At 38.7% G+C, this 18,858-nt stretch overlaps 1 protein-coding gene across 3 annotated transcripts in view; it reads right to left on the minus strand.

Annotated features, from left to right (window-relative positions):
• VPS13B (vacuolar protein sorting 13 homolog B) overlaps positions 1-18,858 on the minus strand; it is a 403,839-nt gene that overhangs the window by 223,680 nt on the left and 161,301 nt on the right. For all 3 annotated transcript variants that reach the window (XM_088149087.1, XM_088149086.1, XM_088149088.1), the window contains exons 24-25: positions 17,710-17,930; positions 11,064-11,270 (exon numbers count right to left, since the gene is read on the minus strand). In XM_088149087.1, the coding sequence (XP_088005213.1) occupies positions 11,064-11,270; positions 17,710-17,930 (428 nt within the window). The remainder of the gene's footprint in view (positions 1-11,063; positions 11,271-17,709; positions 17,931-18,858) is intronic.

The following is an 18,858-nucleotide window of genomic DNA, read 5'->3' on the forward strand; positions in this document are numbered from 1 at the left end:
TTGCAAGTTGCTCAGGTAAGTCTCCCCCACCCACGCCAGCCTTTCTTCACTCACATGCACCACTCCCTCCTTCCCTCCTTCACTTGCACGCACACACTGTGCTCTCCTTCCTCCTTCGCCCACTCACTCTCACCAGCACCCTCCTTCCCCTTTTGCTCACTCGTATGCGCCATGCCCCCTTCGTGCTATGCTGCAGCTTTGGGACTTTGCAGAAGAAAGCCTCACAAATGGCCAGCAGCTGCCAACATGAGCTGTAGAGCATACACTAGAAGCACTCCTGGAAGTCCTTCAGCACTGGAAGCGCCCTGGAGAGTCCTCAAGCGAGTGGAGGGAAAGAGGGTGCAATACGTGCATGTGGGCGAGCGAGTGAAGGGAAAGAGGGCACTGGTGCATGCGAGTGAACAAAGGAGGGAAGGAGGGTGCTGGTGTCCATGTGCAAGCAAAGGAGGAAAGGAGGGTGCGGTGCATGTGAGCAAGTGAAGGGGGAAGGAAGAACCTGAGCTACAGTGTGGCAAGCAGCCACCCCAGAGCTGCATGGTTCTAAGGCTGCTTGCAGTCCCTTACCTTACTGAGGCTCAAGGCTGGGAGGGACCAAGCCTGGAATGGCTCAGATTGGGGTGGGTCCTCAGCTAATGACCAGTGGAATTTGCTTAACAACGGCAATGGGGAATGCCGGGATTGCCATTGCTAAGTGACGCAGTCATGTGACATCTTGCTTTACAGCCGCATCACTTAGCAACAGAAATTCCAGTCCCAATGGTGGTTGTAAGTCAAGGACTACCTGTAATACTAGTATTTAAAATATCTTACAAGAAACTAGGTCTCATACTGAATTCAATTTACTTTGAATTTCTAATCCCTGGTATGTAGAATTAGATAAATCTATGCATTGGTTTTCTATTTGTATTCAAATTTTCTATTTGTATTCAAAGAATAAAGCCAGAATCAAAATTAAAACTATTTTCCCACCCTTCTTCATACCAAGCTCTAAAATACACAATTTAATTCTTTGCCAATTCTTGCAAAATGAACTAAAATATCAAGTATATTTTTCTTAGGAGAATTTATCTTTATTCATCTGGAAAAGCCAAACATATAAGGCCTTCATCCTTGATCTGCATTAAAGCTCAGGGATGATATAAGTCTGGAGCAAATTACTGTTCCCCAAGGACTAAACACTTCCTCAACTGTTTGTACTTAAGTAAACAGTAACAAGTGGCCTGTTGTAGTCTGCAATACCCTTACTAGAATGCAGGGGAGGTAAAAATGATTAAGTGTTTCTAAACTTTGGTTCTTAAGCCTCTCGCTCAAGTTTTCATCTTCAGCACTACCCAGTTTGTAATTCAGGAATCCTAACAGCTTTAACTACATGGGGGAGCAGCACTCCCTATCAATCTGTCAAAATGAAAAGAATTATTCACAGCTGGATAATATAAATAAATACTTCATATGCTATTTAATATAAACAATTTTTTGAGTGGGCCATACCTCCTCACCTTTCCACCACTGGTTCATTTATAGGAAGACTTTCACTTGAAAGAGCTAAAGACACTTTCAAAATAATCATTTTGGCCTCCTGGAGAAGTAGTATACTTTAATCGTGAAATCCATGAAATTTTTTAAAAATGTACTTAGGGTACAGCACATTTTTATTTGATAATATTCAAGATTTTAAATGTAAAGTATAAGGGATGTATAAACAAAATAAAGAAAAGAAAAAGTCAATGTAGTTCCCTGACAAATAATTTAAATATATCAAAGGGTTGCTATACCATAGAAATTCCAGTAATTAGAACGAAAGCATTACAAACCCTGAGAAATAACTTCTTCAACTTAAAGAGTCCAACTATCTTAAAGTAATAAAATGTTACCTTCTTTGAGGCACATTAGCCATATATCTTGATACACAGTCCCTAAATTTAATTTATTTTCTTATAGATCTTTAATAATTTCAAATATTGTATCTTAAACATAAATGCTATTCCTCCTGTTGCTTCCTCTCTCTAGTGGATCAGAATATATTGAAAGAAAGTGAAAGTGAAACTCAGGCCCAAGACAGGTATCACTATAAAAGAAGATACAACTGACAAGTCTCCTGGCATCTCTACTATGATAGCCCAGCATAACCTTTGTTATTGCTAAGGAATTCTGATCTGGGCCAAACAATATTTGATGAAAACATCAAAAGAAATTCCAGAATAGCCCAAAGTAGCCCGTTATTTGGAAAAAAAGTTAAATGTCTTAAGATGCCATTTTTATTCCACAAAATGGGAAGAAGGCTAGGTTTTCTGTTTAGGGACAGTCTGAAGGGACATATTTTGCCAGTAAACATCCCTAAGCTTTAAAGGTTTCCAAAAATTTGGTTCTTCTACTTGAGGAGGCTCTGCGGGTCTCAAAATGGCCCTGGGGTTAGACATAGGTAGGCCTTAGACTATCTATTCCTATTATAAGAAAAGTCATCCTTAATCCATTTATCCTCACTGTTTCACCCGAGCAATCAAGCAATCAACACAATTTATTTAGATAAAATAAACAGAAATAAAGTAACATTTAAACAGCAGTAATGTAAAACTTGCCTAAAGAGACCCATATGAACATTTTACTCAGCGAGACCCAATATTGACAAGTGTGCAAAACTTTGCAACAATATGTGTAACAAGAATTCTCTCTTGTAAATTAACATAGAGTTTGTCAGACTGATCTGGGATACATAATAACAAAGGAGAAATTAAGCTTCTTCAGCCATATCATTACAAAAGAAATAATGCAAAACCAGTCAGTATTGGAGCCACAGGGGAGACTGGCAAGCTATAGTGATTTTATTAAACATCCCAAATAAATCAGCTGAGCATAAGATATTAAACTTGGCTTTAAAGAAGAATCTTGTTGACATGCCAAGGTAAGTGATATAATATAACTAGCTAGTTACTATTTAGGATGTTCCATTCATTCAATGTTCTCTAGAGTCAGGTTACTTTCATTTCGGTATCCAATAGCTTAAAATCTTTCTCAATAGTTTATTTTCTTAGCCTGAGTAAATTCTAAAAAATAAAGAAAATCTACAGTGAGAGACAGTTTGGTGTAGTGGTTAAGGCACCAGGCTAGAAACTGGGAGATTGTGAGTCCTAGTCCTGCCTTGGGCACAAAGCCAGCTGGGTGATCTTGGGCCAGTCCCTCTCTCTCAGCCCTAGGAAGAAGGAGGCAATGGCGAACGACTTCCGAAAATCTTGCCAAGAAAATGGTAGGGACTATCCAGACAGTTGCCAGAGTCAGCACTGACTTGAAGCTCCCTCACTGCCCCCGCAATCAGATCTCAAGATAAAAGTTTTCCCAAAACTGCTCTTATAAACTCAGTGTACACCTTCAGCGACTACAGTGATTTCCAATGATGAGCATGTAATTTGGATGAGGACCCATTTGTGAACCATAGAGCAACTAGCTAAAGGTCCAACAGCAAATATTTTCAGAGCTTCAGGAATACATTCTCTGTTATTTGTACAGAAGAATTTTTAAAATCACTGAAAATCTTTCTTTAAGCTTGAAGGACTACAATGTCCATACATGCTTCCCATGACCCTAATCCTAGAATGGTACACCAAAGTATTTAAAAATCACTTGTTTTATCTCCTGCCCCTTTAACATTCATCTTACTTTCATAGGTTTTTTGGCCAAAGACATCACTTTAGTCTTTTGAAAATTACCAGCTGGTTTTCCTTATAGTATCACATTAAACTGTTAAGAGGCTTGTCTGATGCCAACTGGAATCCTCAAGGTAATAGCTGTATCACTGACACACAGCAAGAGTGGAATATTTAAATTTGCCACTTTGGGAGGTTGAAAGCTTGGGTCTGAGAATTTCTTTGCAAGTAAATTCATGTACAGGCTGAAAAGGGCGTTAAAGTGCAACACTGTCAAACCCATATATAGAAGTTTGATCTAATAATGAGCCTTGTGGGTTACATCTTTTTCTGATTCTGAAATCTTCATGAATAAGGAAAGTAGGCATTGATCAACATCAATATCCCTGAGTTTTTCCCATAAAAGAGGTCTTTAAATTAAGTCAAAGGCTGACTTAAAATTAGCAAACGCCATAAAGAAGAAATATTGGGGGTTTTGTAGAAGAGTACAAAGATGAATTTGGAGAAGATATGCTAAGATTCTTAGCAAAACATAAGCTCAGTTTGGGAAAATAAGAAAGCAAGACAAAGAAACTTAGAGTTGCTTGACCCTGACTCTCTTTGGTATCAGGCTTTCAAGATTTAGCTATCACAGCCTAGATCAATAGAATTCTAGGAGTTCTTGTGGCATCTGCTTCCTGTTCATGGCCCACAATGGCTTCTTTCCTCAACCATTTTTGTCATTTCCTCCTTGTGCCTGCTAACTATACTCAATAAACCAACAGGCTGATAGTCAGCAGGGCATTTTGTTGTCTTTTAAGCTATTAATTAAATATTTATTGTAATGTAACCAGAAAAAATGCATTAAGGAAGTTACCAAACTTACCTCACATTCAATGTGACAGGGAAAGCACGCAGAGCACGGCTTCTGGAATTCTTTCCAACCCCTTAAGAACAGCATTGCTCTAGGTCACAATATTTTACTTAATCTTTATTTTCCTGACACCGTACCAAATCTGGTCCCATTTGTTCAATTTCTGGAATTGGTGATGAAGATAGTCCTGAGCCTCTCTACATAATTTCCTTTCAACATTCTATTGGGTTCAAAATAATAAAAAGTGGTCTTTGTATGTTTTCATACAACCAAATCTGAAATGCTGGAATTATTGTATAGGAGCCTGATGATACATTCAAATGAGCCTTATGTCAGTAAGAAACCATCTTTTTCCCAAAGTCGAATGAATCTCAATATTGATACCACATTTGGATAACAGACAGTAGATAATAGCTCCCTACAATAAACTTGTATATAATATATATTTAGAATTAGAGGACCTTGGTAGTCCTAGTATCTCCTTTATGAATTGATCCCTGAAGTATCAGTATAAGGGGGCACTCATCCCAGAAGCAGAACTTCAGATCCAAGGCTATTACAACTGATATACTTACCTCTTAAAGTGATTACTGAATCAGCATAGTTTAATTTATTATGTGCCATCAAGTCATTGCGACTTTTGGCAACCACATAGATTTTCTCCATGACAATCTATCCCTAACCTGGTCTTTCAGGTCTTCCACTGCACTATTACTGTAAATGGGCAGCTTGTGTTTCAGCTGGTTTTTTTAAAGAAAGAATGAAAGAGATGACTCTTAGAGCAATATACAGTACAAGGATTTTGGAGCCCTCAGTGTTAAGGACTTTAAAACCTTCTTCAGTCAGTGGCAGGCACACTGGTCTGCTAAAGGACACTGCATATTATAAAACAGCCCTAGAATCAGAAACCACAAGAATGATTGAAAACAATTTGTTCATTTAAGCAAAACACCTTATGAGATTAAATTGTTCTATCAATCTCGCCTGAAGAACGGTGTGTGAATGTAGAATGTTCAGCCCCACTTGGTAGACCAGACCAGGAAATCAACTCCATAGGAAGATTAGAACTACCTTTATTGAGATTGGATATAATAACAGAATCTTACAAGTCTGATTGTGCTTTATCTCCCTTCCTTCTTATACTCCAGTGAATCAGGGAGGAGCCTGCCCGAGTCACTTTCGAACACTATCTTGCTTCTCAAGACTTAAAGAATGTTTCAGTTTTCTTTGGTCATGTAATGGTTCTTGGACTCATCTCCCTTATTCTGTACAGTTTTACTATCAACATGCATGAACTAAGTAACTATTTTATTCTACAATACAAACTCTCAAATTTAGGAGTCGATTGATAGATGGTAATGATGGGAATTCATCCTCAAGCAATTGGGAATAATTGGTATAGTTGTAAAAGCCTACTGGTCAGATACTCTATGATAAGAAAAAAACTAAAACAAAGTAACTGATCAGTGATTACAGTGAATTATAATAAGTAAATTAAGGGTTAATATATATGAGAGAGTGATAAGACATTCTGAAGATTTCCCAGTACCTAAACTCGGAAGAAAAAGAGAAAATGGTACTGATAAGCCAGTAGCATGTAAAGTAGCAGAATGGTTTTAGGTTATCCTGGGGAAAGAAGTGGAAATACATTGTTTGTTTGTTTACACAATTTATATAGCCTTTGCTTATATGGTCTTGGGGGATTTTAATCTGCCTTCCCTGGGAGTTGGATCTGAGGTGGCTCAGGAGTTCATGGCCACCATGATTGCCATGGGCCTATCCCAGGTCATCCAGAGCCCGACACGGGACAGTGGTCACACACCAGATCTGGTGTTCCTGTCAGAGCAATGGCTATGTGATCTGCAATTGGGGGAATTGTTGGTGTCCCCCTCGTCATGGTCAGATCATGCCCTGATCACCATGGGATTCTCTGGCGCCATTATCCACTGCAGGGAGGCTGGACCCATTAGATTGCCCCACCCCCGGCGACTGATGGACCCGGAGGGGTTCCAGAGGGAGCTGGGGGCTGTTCCTGCTGGTCTGCTGCACAGCCCATCTGAAGCCTTGATTGCTGCCTGGAATAAAAGGGCAGCTGAGGCTTTGGATCGGATCGCACCTATGCAACCTCTCCCCTCCCATGGATCCCATCACTCCCTGTAGTTTACTGAGGAGCTGAGGGAGGTGAAATGAGAAAAGAGACATCTAGAGCATCGCTGGTGCTCATCTAAGGACGAACTCGACCGAGCTCAGGTTAGAACTGCTATTAAGGCCTACCAAGTAGCGGTAAGGGTGGCAAAGAAACAGCACTCCTCTGCTCTTATTACATCCACAGATTGCTGCCCCGCAGCCCTGTTTCGGGTGATATAGTCCTCTTGGGTACTGGGGGTTCAGACAACCTTTTGCAAGGTTGTTGTCAGGTTTAGCCCAAAGAACTCCAAGAGACAATGCAAATTCTGTTCTACTGTGTTTATTAGCTACAACCTCTAGACAGAAAATCTCCCCAGACTGAAACCTAGCTCCCAGGCCGGCCAGCCACAACACCGTGAATTCCTCAGGGAGGTTCCAGCCTCATCCTCTTCAACTTCCCATACTCCTCCGGTGAACTAAGAACACGCTTATCTCCCTGAGCCTGGCCTTCATAATTCCATTCTATCACAGTTGTGTGGAGGAATTTGCTCAGCATCTATCAGATAAAATCGCTGAGATTCGTTCGCAGTCGGACACTGGCTCTACTGCAGGTCTGTGGGAGATGCCTAGGGTGGAGTCTTGCCTGGTGATCTGGGAACAGTTTGAACCTGTTCAGCTTGGAGAAGTGGACAGGGTCCTTAGGACTGTGAGCTCAGCCACCTGCTCTTTAGATCCATGCCCCTCCTGGCTTGTGAAAGCAGCCCAGGGGGTGTTGTGTGGGTGGGTTCTGGCAATGGTGAATTCTTTGAGTGAGGGGGTTGTTCCTGCACCTCTAAAGGAGGCTTTGGTTCGTCCCCTCCTCAAGAATGCATTGCTGGACCTCACCATACTGGACAATTTTCATCCAGTATCCAACCTCCCCTTTTGGGGGAAGGTGATTGAGAAGGTGGTTATGCAGCAGCTTCAAAGGACCTTGGATGAAGTGGATTATCTGGACCCATTTTAGTCAGGGTTCAGACCTGGGTATGGTACAAAAACAGTATTGGTTGTGCTTTTGGATGATCTCTGGCATGGGCAGGATGGTGGTTGTGCATCCAATCTTGCCTTACTTGACCTCTTGGTGGCTTTCAATACCATCAACAATGGTATCCTTCTGGACCAACTCAGAGAATTGGGGGTGGACAGGACAGTATTGTGCTGGTTCGCCTCCTTTCTCCAGAGTCAGTTCCAGTCGGTGGTGATTGGGAGGAGAGATCCCGCCGCCGCTGCCACCCCCTGCTATGTGGGGTGCTGCAGGGGGCGGTGCTCTCACCTCTCCTATTTAACATCTACCTGAGACCACTGGGTAAGCTCATCTGTCGCCATGGGGTGAGGTATCATCAGTATGCTGATGATACTCAATTGTACATCTCCGCCCCTGGTGACTTAAGAGATGCTGTGGGCATCCTATCTCAGAGTCTGAAGGCTGTGAGGATCTGGATGGGGAACAGCAGGCTTCAACTGAACCCTGGCAAGACTGAGTGGCTTTGGGTTTTGAGCCCCTCCGGTTCTAGGATTTTACCATCTTTGGTACTAGATGGGGTCACACTGCCCCAAACAGACCCTGTGCGCAATCTGGGGGTCCTCCTGGACTCACAACTCCTGCTCAAAGAGCAGGTAGCAGTTGTGGCTAGGAGAACCTTTGCACAACTTTATATTGTGCACCACTTGCACCCATTCCTAGATCAGAGGGACCTACTCACGGTCACTCATGCCCTGGTCACTTCCCGGTTACTGCAATGCGCTCTACATGGGGCTGCCCTTGAAGAGCATCCATAAACGTCAGCTGATACAAAATGCAGCGGCGTGAGCAGTTATGTGTGTTTCTAGAGGAATACACGTTACACCTCTGCTTCGTGAGCTGCATTGGTTACCAGTTTGTTTCCAGGTCCAATTCAAGGTGCTGGTGTTGGTCTTTAAATCCTTTCATGGCATGGGGCCAAGATATCTGAGGGACCACCTCTCCCCGATTTCATCTGCCCATCCTACCAGATCCAGCAGAGAGGGGATGTTATGGGTTCCATCATCTAGGGAGATACATTTGGCAGGCCTCAGGTAGCGGGCCTTTTCTGCTGTGGTGCCTGCACTGTGAAATCTTCTCCCCCCTGAGGTGAGACTAGCCTCATCATTGTTGAGCGTCTAGAAGTCCCTTAAGACTTGGTTATGCCAGCAGGCCTGGGGACTCCAGGGGACGGGGGAATTAGTGAGGTGGCTCCCTTATTTTTAACTTCCTTTTATTCTCTGTTTTATTTTGTTTTATATATTTTTAATGTATTTTACTGTTTTTAGCTTTGTTGTATGCCACCCAGACTCGCCTGTGGTGATATGGGCAGCTATATAAATTGATTAAATAAACAAATAAATAAATAAATAACATTACCAATAGCAATTAAATAACAATGCACACTTAAGAACTTTTATTAATGAACTCCAAGCCATGAACAGACTAAGTGTACAACTGCTCAAATAGCCAGGCTCTTGAGCCATAGCAAGAGACAGAAATAGTGCATATCAGAATGAACAAGTGAGATATTGTACGGTAAAGCCTGTCTCTTAAAGATGCAATCTATTGCAGGGAGTCTCCCACTCTATTGTACTGACAAGCAAATGGCTCTAATGCTTGATGAATACATGAGGCAACCTGAGTTTTACACTGTATAACTTTTTGAAATGATTTTTTTTTCTACTTGTGTCCTGGAATGGACAGGCTGATTTGATCCCTATCATTAAATAAAGTCTCTTTTGAGATGGACACATCTGCATAGTTTTTTGGCAACTGTTCTATTGCCTTCTCTATTTTTCCAACTGTCAAGTCTAGCCTATATCCCTAGTATTCTCCAATTGTTTCCTATCCAAGTACAAACCAAGCCCAATCTTAGTTTCTAAGCCTAGGCAAGATTAGTCAGGTGCTACAACCAACTGAGATTCAAAGATATTACTCAGACACAAACTCACTAGATAGCCCTCTCATTAATTTGCAATCTAAATTCCTCACACCTTATTAAGTTGTTGCTACGACAAAATAAATACTTCTATATGCATCCTGAACTTCTTGGAGAAAATGTATAATACAATAAATAAATTCTTATTATCAGATTTAAATAATTACATATTATGGTTCATGATTCATTTCCAATTTTGTTTCAAATCCTAGATACTCATCTTGTCTTCTTCTGTTTCAAACACACAACTACTATTCCCAACCCTATCCAAGGGTCTATTAGTATGCTTCTAACAGAAAATAGGCAAACATCTGTTCTATTCAGAAGTAACAATAAGCTCTAGGTTATTGTAGGCAACCTTTTCAGGCTGTCAGAAAAAGTCTTTGGGAGCCACACAAGTAGGCCAGGCTGGTGTGGCCAAAATACAATATGCAGAGATTTAAATAATCTTGCTCTCTCTCTTACACGCACGCACACACACACACGCACACTCATATACAGGCACCCAGACACAGGATTGCTGAGAGGAAAGATGACATTAAAATCTCCTTAGCATGATTTTTATTTCTCACTGATGGGTAGTAGAGAAAAGTACCTGGAAGTAGGGCAACTGGCCAGATCAAGAAAAAGCAGCTGAAAGTTGACCATATTGTTAAGGAATCAAACTGCAGTTGCTGGAGGCTTGCAAGTCCCCTACACACCCTACCCCATCCCATCAAGTGTGGCTTTCACTTTTTTTAAAAATTAACTACCAACTGTCATAATTTCCTATACAACAGACCAAAGTTAATGATTAATTATAGTTTACTGAATCAAGCCAATTTAAAACTTCAGTTCAATTTGGGTTTGCACACAAATACTAACTATGATTAATTAAAAAAGGAGGAAAATATTTCTAATCTGCTTCATGTTGTTGTGCTATGTCTGTTATGTAAAAGACAACATTTGAGCCTATGGCTCACTGTGGCTTGCATCACTACTAACAAACCATTTTATATTCCAAACACAACTATAATCTTAATATTGTATTGGTATATCTTTAATTTCAAATACAATTGTTAAATGGGTATAGATTAAAGATCAGGATTAGGGTTGCAGCAGTTACGGTAGATTTTACTGTAGCCTCCTCAGCAACCTGCAATGGCACAAAATGATGACTTGCATGTCATCTTGTAAAATGATGACACAATTATAATGATCATTTAGCAAACTTATATAGCCGTCCATCTTAACCAAATATCTGAGGGCAGCTAGACAATTAGGCAATCACTCAAGTTTACAATTATGTATTACATTAGGATCATTTGCTGTTCTTTCTTTCTTTAGGCCATCCCGCTCACAAATTCAATTGGGTTTAAAAAAAAAAAAGCAGAGACACATGCGTTCATATTCTTGTATGTCTTATTCTTTCATTTCCTGTTTAATTCCTTGCTCTAGCAGATCACTAATATAATTTTTAATTACCTCTGTAGTTGTCCCAATATCAGCTGATGGACTACATGTACTGGTATCCAGTGGAGCAGTCCCAATACTACTTTTAACAGGTGAAACAGGTGGTACAGGTCCTGAAACAGATTCTGTATGTGCCAGAGACTGATGGAAAATTCCTTTCTTTTGAATCTTATTCCAAACTTTCTTCATTAAATCTGTTAGTTCATATAGCAATTGCACCTTAAATAAATAAATAAATAAATAAATAAATAAATGTATGTATGTATGTATGTATGTATGTATGTATGTATGAATGAATGAATGAATGATGTCAATTTAATAGATCGCTGAATATCAACATTCTACAAATTCAAGTTTATACAGTAGAAAAATAATACATTTGTCATTGCCTTATTAAAACATATGGGAAAGGTTTTTGCATAAAAAAAATCAAACCTACATAGGTAAGGCTGTAAGAGCTACATCTCCTCTTGTACAATTTAACTTTTAGTTTTAATGAATAAAGACTTTGTTTAGTTTCTGGAATATTTCACAGACTTCTACAGAAGCTGCCACCTCAATGGCAACTGAAACATCTGAAGTTCTAAAAACAAAAATAACCTAATTTGTAAGATACAGGAGCATTCATTTTCTGTCATAGATGTGAAAATAGTCTCTATCCACAGAAGAAAAGAATCAGCATCTTACAGAACTATCTCCTGGGATATGACATTTAACTATTCAGAAAACATTCTGTATAACTTACATACTGCATTGCTCAACTCAGATCTAAAGTACTTCTGCAAAATACTTCATAAATAAGCATTAATCATGTAACTTGTCATATAGCATATAAAAAATTCCATGGAAATTGCAAGCACAATATATAAGCATATCCACAGCTGGATGCCATACCCAGCTTGCCATTATGGAAAAAAAAATTTTTTTTTTCATATTTAATGAAGAAGTTTCAGCCTCAGGACATATCCAGAGAATGACGTTGGCTTCTAATGTGGGCAAAACAGATGCAGGAAAACATTGCTGTCTGTCCAGTTTTGATATAAAACAGAACTTGATTTGTGGATATGAGAACATAATTTATCCTCAGAGATCTGCCTCAGCTGCTTTTGTATTGATACAACATTGGAGAATTTCCTTACACTCTGCAAAATTTACATTAATATTTTAATGTTTTAATTTAAACTTTTCATACATGTGTTTATGTGCAAATGTGTGTTAAGGAAACATTCCCATATCATTCATATTCTTAATAACTTAGTAATTTTAACCTTTTTCCCTGTCAGTATTTAGTAATAAAGTCATAAATCGAAACTGGCATACATGGGTGATGATACCTCACAGATCCAATAAAGTAAAATCTCAATTCAATGGACCATGGGGCAGAGGGGTATCTGCTAAAGCCAAATGCCTCTTAAATCCACTTCTCCATCATTGGCTTCAATTTATATAATGATGCAAATGACATGAACAAATGTGAATCATCCAGACTATTACAGATGCTATGAAATTTGTGCATTCTCTTCTGGTGATGTCTAGATGGAAAGCGTGTCTATTATTTATTTACTTATTTATTTATTCATTCATTCATTCAATTTGTATGGCCGCCCATCTCAGCAAGTGACTCTGGGCAGCAAACAAAATTAAAAATATTTTTTTAATATATCAAAAATTCACCAACTAAGGTCCATTAAACCAAGGATTCACTAAATGGTTAAAGCTGAAAGTTCCTCCCCCGTCTCTGCTTTACTTTGATAACCTGATTGAGTGTCAATAACCCAAAAGGAGTGCGGTGGCACTTTTCCCGACTACCGAATTTTATTAAAAGACTTCATCAGATGCATCGAGCGGCTGGACTGATTTAAGATTTAAACTGGCGTGAGATGAGGGGAAGGAAGGGGAAGATAGGCTGGTTATGCAGATGCAGGTTATGTGTGACACAGATTACAAGTATCTTATCAATTAACAATTGTAAGGGGTTAAAAAGTCATTCTGTTTGTTGACACTTGAGATTGCCTGAAACCTTTTGATGAATGGGAGTTCAGCAATTTTTCATTCAGTGGTGCTTTTAAAGTTCTTTTTTTCCAAAACTGTCACTTTGAGGCCTGCCATATAGTGTTCTGAGAGGCTGAAATGCTCTATTATTTTGTCCTTCTTTTGAGTCCTGATGTGAAACTTGTCTCCATTAATTCCTTTGCACAAAGTTTGTCCCATCTGTCCTATATAAAACCTGGAGGGGCACTGGCAGATATCACGCTGGAGAAAGAGCATGTGAAGGTGCCCCTAATCTTATGTGTGTACTTGTTGGGGTCTGTCATGGTGCTGCTGGCGCAGATGTAGAAGCAAAGGAGACATCTGGGTTTGTGGCAGGGAACGTGCTGATGCCATGTTGGCATCATTGTTCTGTTGTTTCTTGCTGCTTATAAGATTCTGCTTCAGGTTGGGTTGTGGTCTGTATGCAAATATACCACCCACCACTTAAGAAAGCGCAGTGTCGTTGCCCAGAATGGGCTGTAGCTTATTAATAATGTGTCTGAGCGGCTTGAGCTGTGAGCTGCAGGTAACAACTACTGGTGTTCTGATGTTCTCTTTCTGGGGTATGGCTTTTAATAGTTCCTCCCTGGGAAATGATCTGGGTCTACTGCTTTGTCAATTGATGTCCTTGGGTGGGAAGCTCAATTTTCTGAAGGCCTAGTTTAATTCCATCAGTTAAACATCTCTGTCAAGTGGGTCAGAGCAAATGTGATTGCAGTGTAGAGCCTGAGTACAACTAAACCAACATATATAAACCAGAGTCACTTTGCTACCTGCAGTATAACCTGACAAGCCTACCCCCTTCTTGCAATCCCTATTTTCCTGGAGAAAATATTGTGCAAAGTGTCATTGCACTCTAAAAAATGGCCGTATGAAAAATGAATTGTATGAGAAAGATCTGTTCATGGTTAGCCTGACAAAGAGAAAGTGGAGGGGGAAACACACTGAACAGTATTAAACTCTATGGTTACGTATAAAATAATACTGTTTGTTGACTAATAAAAAGCCAGAGTTATTTTTGGAATGATTCTGGTAAAATGATCTCTGCCTGAAAAATATCAATATGACAGGAAAATTATGAGATGTCTAACTATGTGTCACATTTTTAATCAAGTCATTTTCAGATAATACAGCAAGAGAACAGAATCACAAATTGCATTTCACCTACAAACTGTGTTTCACCTGCAGCACTTATTAATTTCAGTAACATTTTATTGTTATAAATCCTGCTTTTTCTTTGAGTTTCCTTAAGGCAAAAGTAGAAAAGCAAGCCTAAGGGTATTTTGGTGCCAGATAATTAAGATATGCTTAAAATACATGTCAGCAAATACGTTTTGTTATCCACACTGGATGTGAATTCATATAGATTAAAGTTTAGGGATCTGTATCTGAGCCCTAGTTCACACAACATAGGTGAAGAACAGTTATAAGACAGTCAACTTCTACCCTATTCAAATTTCATAGGAGAATTTCAGCTCTGCATACATGTTTTATGATAGCACATAGTACACATCCTCTCAGTTTGGTCCAAACTTTCATTTTTGGCCAAGTGAACCACAAACGCTAATTTACATTTTGACAAGTATTCAGTGGCAGCTTAAAGCAGTTCCATATGAGCTAAAGATAAAGTTTATATTAAGCTGAGGAATCAATCACTTGGATATTCCTGCCTTAAGACACTAACATTTAATGCCCCTCTTTCTTTGGAAAAGGTACATTGAAAAGAGCTGCTTGCCAATATCTCAGAAAATTATTTCTTAAACTTGCGATAGAGGGATAACGGGTTCTTTTTGCATGTTGATTTTGTGAAATAATTTTTTGAGTCATCTTCTTGGACTGAATTAGCTTATGGTAGCAGCAGCAGCAACATTCAGTACAGGCAGTCTCTGTTTAGCAACTGACTTGTTTAGCGACTGTTCACAGTTACAACAATGATGAAAAAGTAACTTTGCGACCAGTCCTTGCATTTATGACATTTGCAGGTCTGTAAAGCAAAGGAAAACTGAAGATCATAAGCACAGTCACCGTTTCACTTAGTGACTGCCTTGCTTACTGACCAAGTTGCCAGTCCCAACTGTGGTTGCTAAATGAGACTACCTGTACGCCCTTTCTCTTAAAACAAGCTCAAAAGAGAAGGACCAGGGAGTATTTCCTATTTCCTCTGTTCATATTTTAAATGGCCATTTAACCAACTTGATCTCTATTATCCAACTATCGTGAGTTTACAGCTATTGCATTTTACTTAACCATTAGAGATACCTTTTAAAAGTTGGCAAAGAAAGGGAGAACATTTTCCATACAGCAAGAATTTATTCTGCGCTATATTGGTTCTCTGTATAATACTTAATATCAGGAGGTTAGGGGTTTTCTGTTTTTTACTTGTTTGAAGAACTGCTTGCCTTACATTGTTAGGTGCTTTTAGCAACTTTTACAATTACTCTTGCACATAAGAAACAATTGAATGGTAAGAGGCAGAAACTTTGGTCTCACTCCATTCATCTGACTGGAACAGCTTCAGGATAGCAGGTTTCATTAAAAAGAATTTGCCAGAACCACTATAGATTTAATTCTGGCTCACTGCTAACCAATATATAGTGTAATTCTACTAATGTTTACTATTGGGGCCTGAAGTGGTGATGTATACAGGTTCCTCCTATGGGTAGAATGTCAGGAAGACTCAGACAAGGTAGTTATCAGTCCTGGTGAGCTGGAAATTGTTTACTGTGCTGTGATTATATCAGACCTATGCAAGATAAATTATATGACCAGCTACATCACAATCATCAACTTTGTGACAACCTAAAATTAAATTTGGGAGCCAGTTTGGTGTAGTGGTTAAGGTACCAGGCTAGAAACCGGGAGATTATGAATTCTAGTCCTGCCTTAGGCACAAAGCCAGTTGGGTGACATTGAGTCAGTCCTTCTCTCTCAGCCCTAGGAAGGAGGCAATGGCAAATCACTTCTGAAATCTTGCCCAGAAAACTACATGGACTAGTCCAGGCAGCCACCAGAAGTCAAAACTGACTCAAAGGCACCACATATATATATTATATTTTATAGGAATACATTTGTTATATAATGATACACAATTTTGCAAAATGATCAGTCCTCTAATGTTGGTCTTAACAGATGAATGCCAATCAGACCAGAACCAAAATAGGGCGAGTGAAAAAAAAGAAGAGGGAAATATCAGCAGGAAATGCTAAATATTTGCAAAGCTACAAAAACAAAACTGCACAGAGCAAAAATCCAAAAATTTGGGTCACAAGACTGAGTAACCTTGGGAGGCATGAAATGTTGATGATCAGCTGGAAAAGAGCAAAGCCGAAAACAGAAAGGGTGAAAGGATGGAATGTCCTGGATGAGATAATGGCTGACTGAAACTGGAAGTGTTATTAGAAGGTTATTCTATAGTGCAACATTTTGTAAAGTTCTCTCACAATCCAGTTCTTCCTATCAACACCACTCTCATCTTGAGCATGTGATCTGGAACACAACTGTGAACGAGGAAACCACTCAATGTTACATTTTTAATCTCAATATAAACTATTATCATTTGTTATACAGAGACACTGGATCACAGCTGCTCCATACTTTATGTGACAAGTCTTTTTGCTTTGATTCCCCATGCATTGCACAAGTATTTATTGCTGAAAACTAACAGAATATAAATTCAAGCTGCACTTCTCCAAGAGCCTGCTGAAATATAAGTTGATAAGTCATAACAACTTGTAACTCTACCTCTAAACCAGGAACATGTCCATTGAATCAAGTTTCTGTAATATCTTTTTAAAATATCCTTTGGAATACTTTAAAATGTTTCTCACCTTTTCATTGGGAATTACTAGCTGAAGACATGGCAAATTTCAAGATTCAACAAAATCTTTGAGAGAAAAAATGATCCACAGAAAGCTAAAGTCATATGATAGTATTTATTGCTCTGGAATATTCGGCTGGCAGCCTGCTCCTTACCCCTTCAAATTCTGTGATTTATGTGCTTTTAAATTGACTGATCTTGTATTCAGTCTTTATTCAGGGGACTGTTTCTACTTTTTCTCCTTCTCTTTTTGTAATTACTGAATGGCACTGGTGTTTTATTTGAAATCATTCTGTGCATTTTAAAGTTTGTTTTTATGTTTGATTTATGGTTAACCACTTTGAGTGTCTGCATGGTTGGAAAAAAAGAGGGAAAATATTTATATAAATAAAGTTATTTCCTATTGCCCTCATAGAAGGTATCTTTACTTTAGTTGAAAGAATTTAATGCTTAATGACAGCAGGTATGTGTGTTAATTTCTACAAAGAGTACATTAATTTATTTCAGCAAATGTATCCACAGTGACAGCAAAGCAGGGCCCCAACATTTAACAATACATCTGCAAGTGATTTCATTCCATCAAATCCAAGATGCACTTATGTGCTATAGCTATTACACTTTGAGATGAATCTAAATTACAAAACATGAAAGAGCTTCAAAGCAAATCTTAATCTAAGTACTCTGATCTTGATGGCTCAGTTTTTATAGGAAAGAAAGATGCTTAAAAGAAAGAAATAATTCTTATAGAACCAGAACAATAATACTTAAATCAAGCAATTTAATTTGTTCCAGTAAATTAAATGCACCAACCTGGGGATTTGAGCATTTCACTTCAAGTGATTCAAGGTCAACATGAAGACATACAACAAATGAGTGCCTCGATTCTGATCCTGCCGTGGGCAACACTTGAGAAGTCACTGCCAGAGTAGAAGTGCAGCCAACAGGTTCTATGATGTTAAGGGTCACCTGCTGTCCCAGAAGAGTATAGATGCTAAAATAATTCAGACTGATTGTCCAAGGGAAAGCATCTCCTGGTTAATCAAGAAGAAAGCAAAAGCAAGGGTAAAATACATAAAGAAATCATTCCGAATTTATCCCCACATAAAACTAAATAAAAATTGTTTCTGGATTATTCCTTCACAAAAGTAATAAAAGTCTAGTTCTAGTATCTAGTGATACTATTCAGGAGCACATTCTATGTTATGTAACACAGAAGTGCTAAGTTCCTTCTCACATATAATACATATCATGCAATACACACATCAAGAATATGTGCAATTATATTCTTTGTTTTGCATCTATCTACACAATATTGTGGTCTCTGTTGGGTTTAATAGCAATAAGCATCCTGAGCAAATTTAAATTACTGTTTTGGCAGAACATTTGAACCTATCTCTCTTATATGAAGTTTAACATTAATTTGGCTTTTGCTGGATCATGCCCTTTGATGTTTAACTTTTACCAGAAGAAATCGTTTTCATTACTAGGATTTAGAAACAGATAAAGTATCTTAAATGTTACTTTGAGTAACACATAAGCTAACAGTGTAGTCACCAGCCTTCATGCAAAAGAAATAAAGGAAAAAGTAATCTATTCCATTTTCCAAACGTTATTTTGTTTAGTTGTGGCAGGTGTGTATGTGGGTGTGTTTTAAGAAGAGCAATTGTATGTTCTTAAGACTGTGAGAGGAAGCATGATATTCTGGGTGAGTGATAATTCAGTTCTGTTAAAGAAGAGCTCAGATATGATGACTCTTGGTTCATATGTATGACAGCAAAAGATGCTTAGCTAAAAGATGCTTGGTTGAAAAATGCATATATTTTTTTTGAAGAAAAAAAACTTTTTTTTTTCAAAATCTTCAAAAAATTTTGAAGAATAATTTTGAAGAAAATTCCCAATTAGGAAATTTGTGCAAATGCAATGAACAAAACACTATGATTGTTACTATAGCTGTATCTC

This window comes from Python bivittatus, unplaced genomic scaffold, assembly GCF_059951505.1.
Source record: "Python bivittatus isolate LINGU-HERP-01145 unplaced genomic scaffold, Pbiv_v1 ctg000590_np1212, whole genome shotgun sequence".
Classification (NCBI taxonomy): Eukaryota; Metazoa; Chordata; class Lepidosauria; order Squamata; family Pythonidae; genus Python; species Python bivittatus.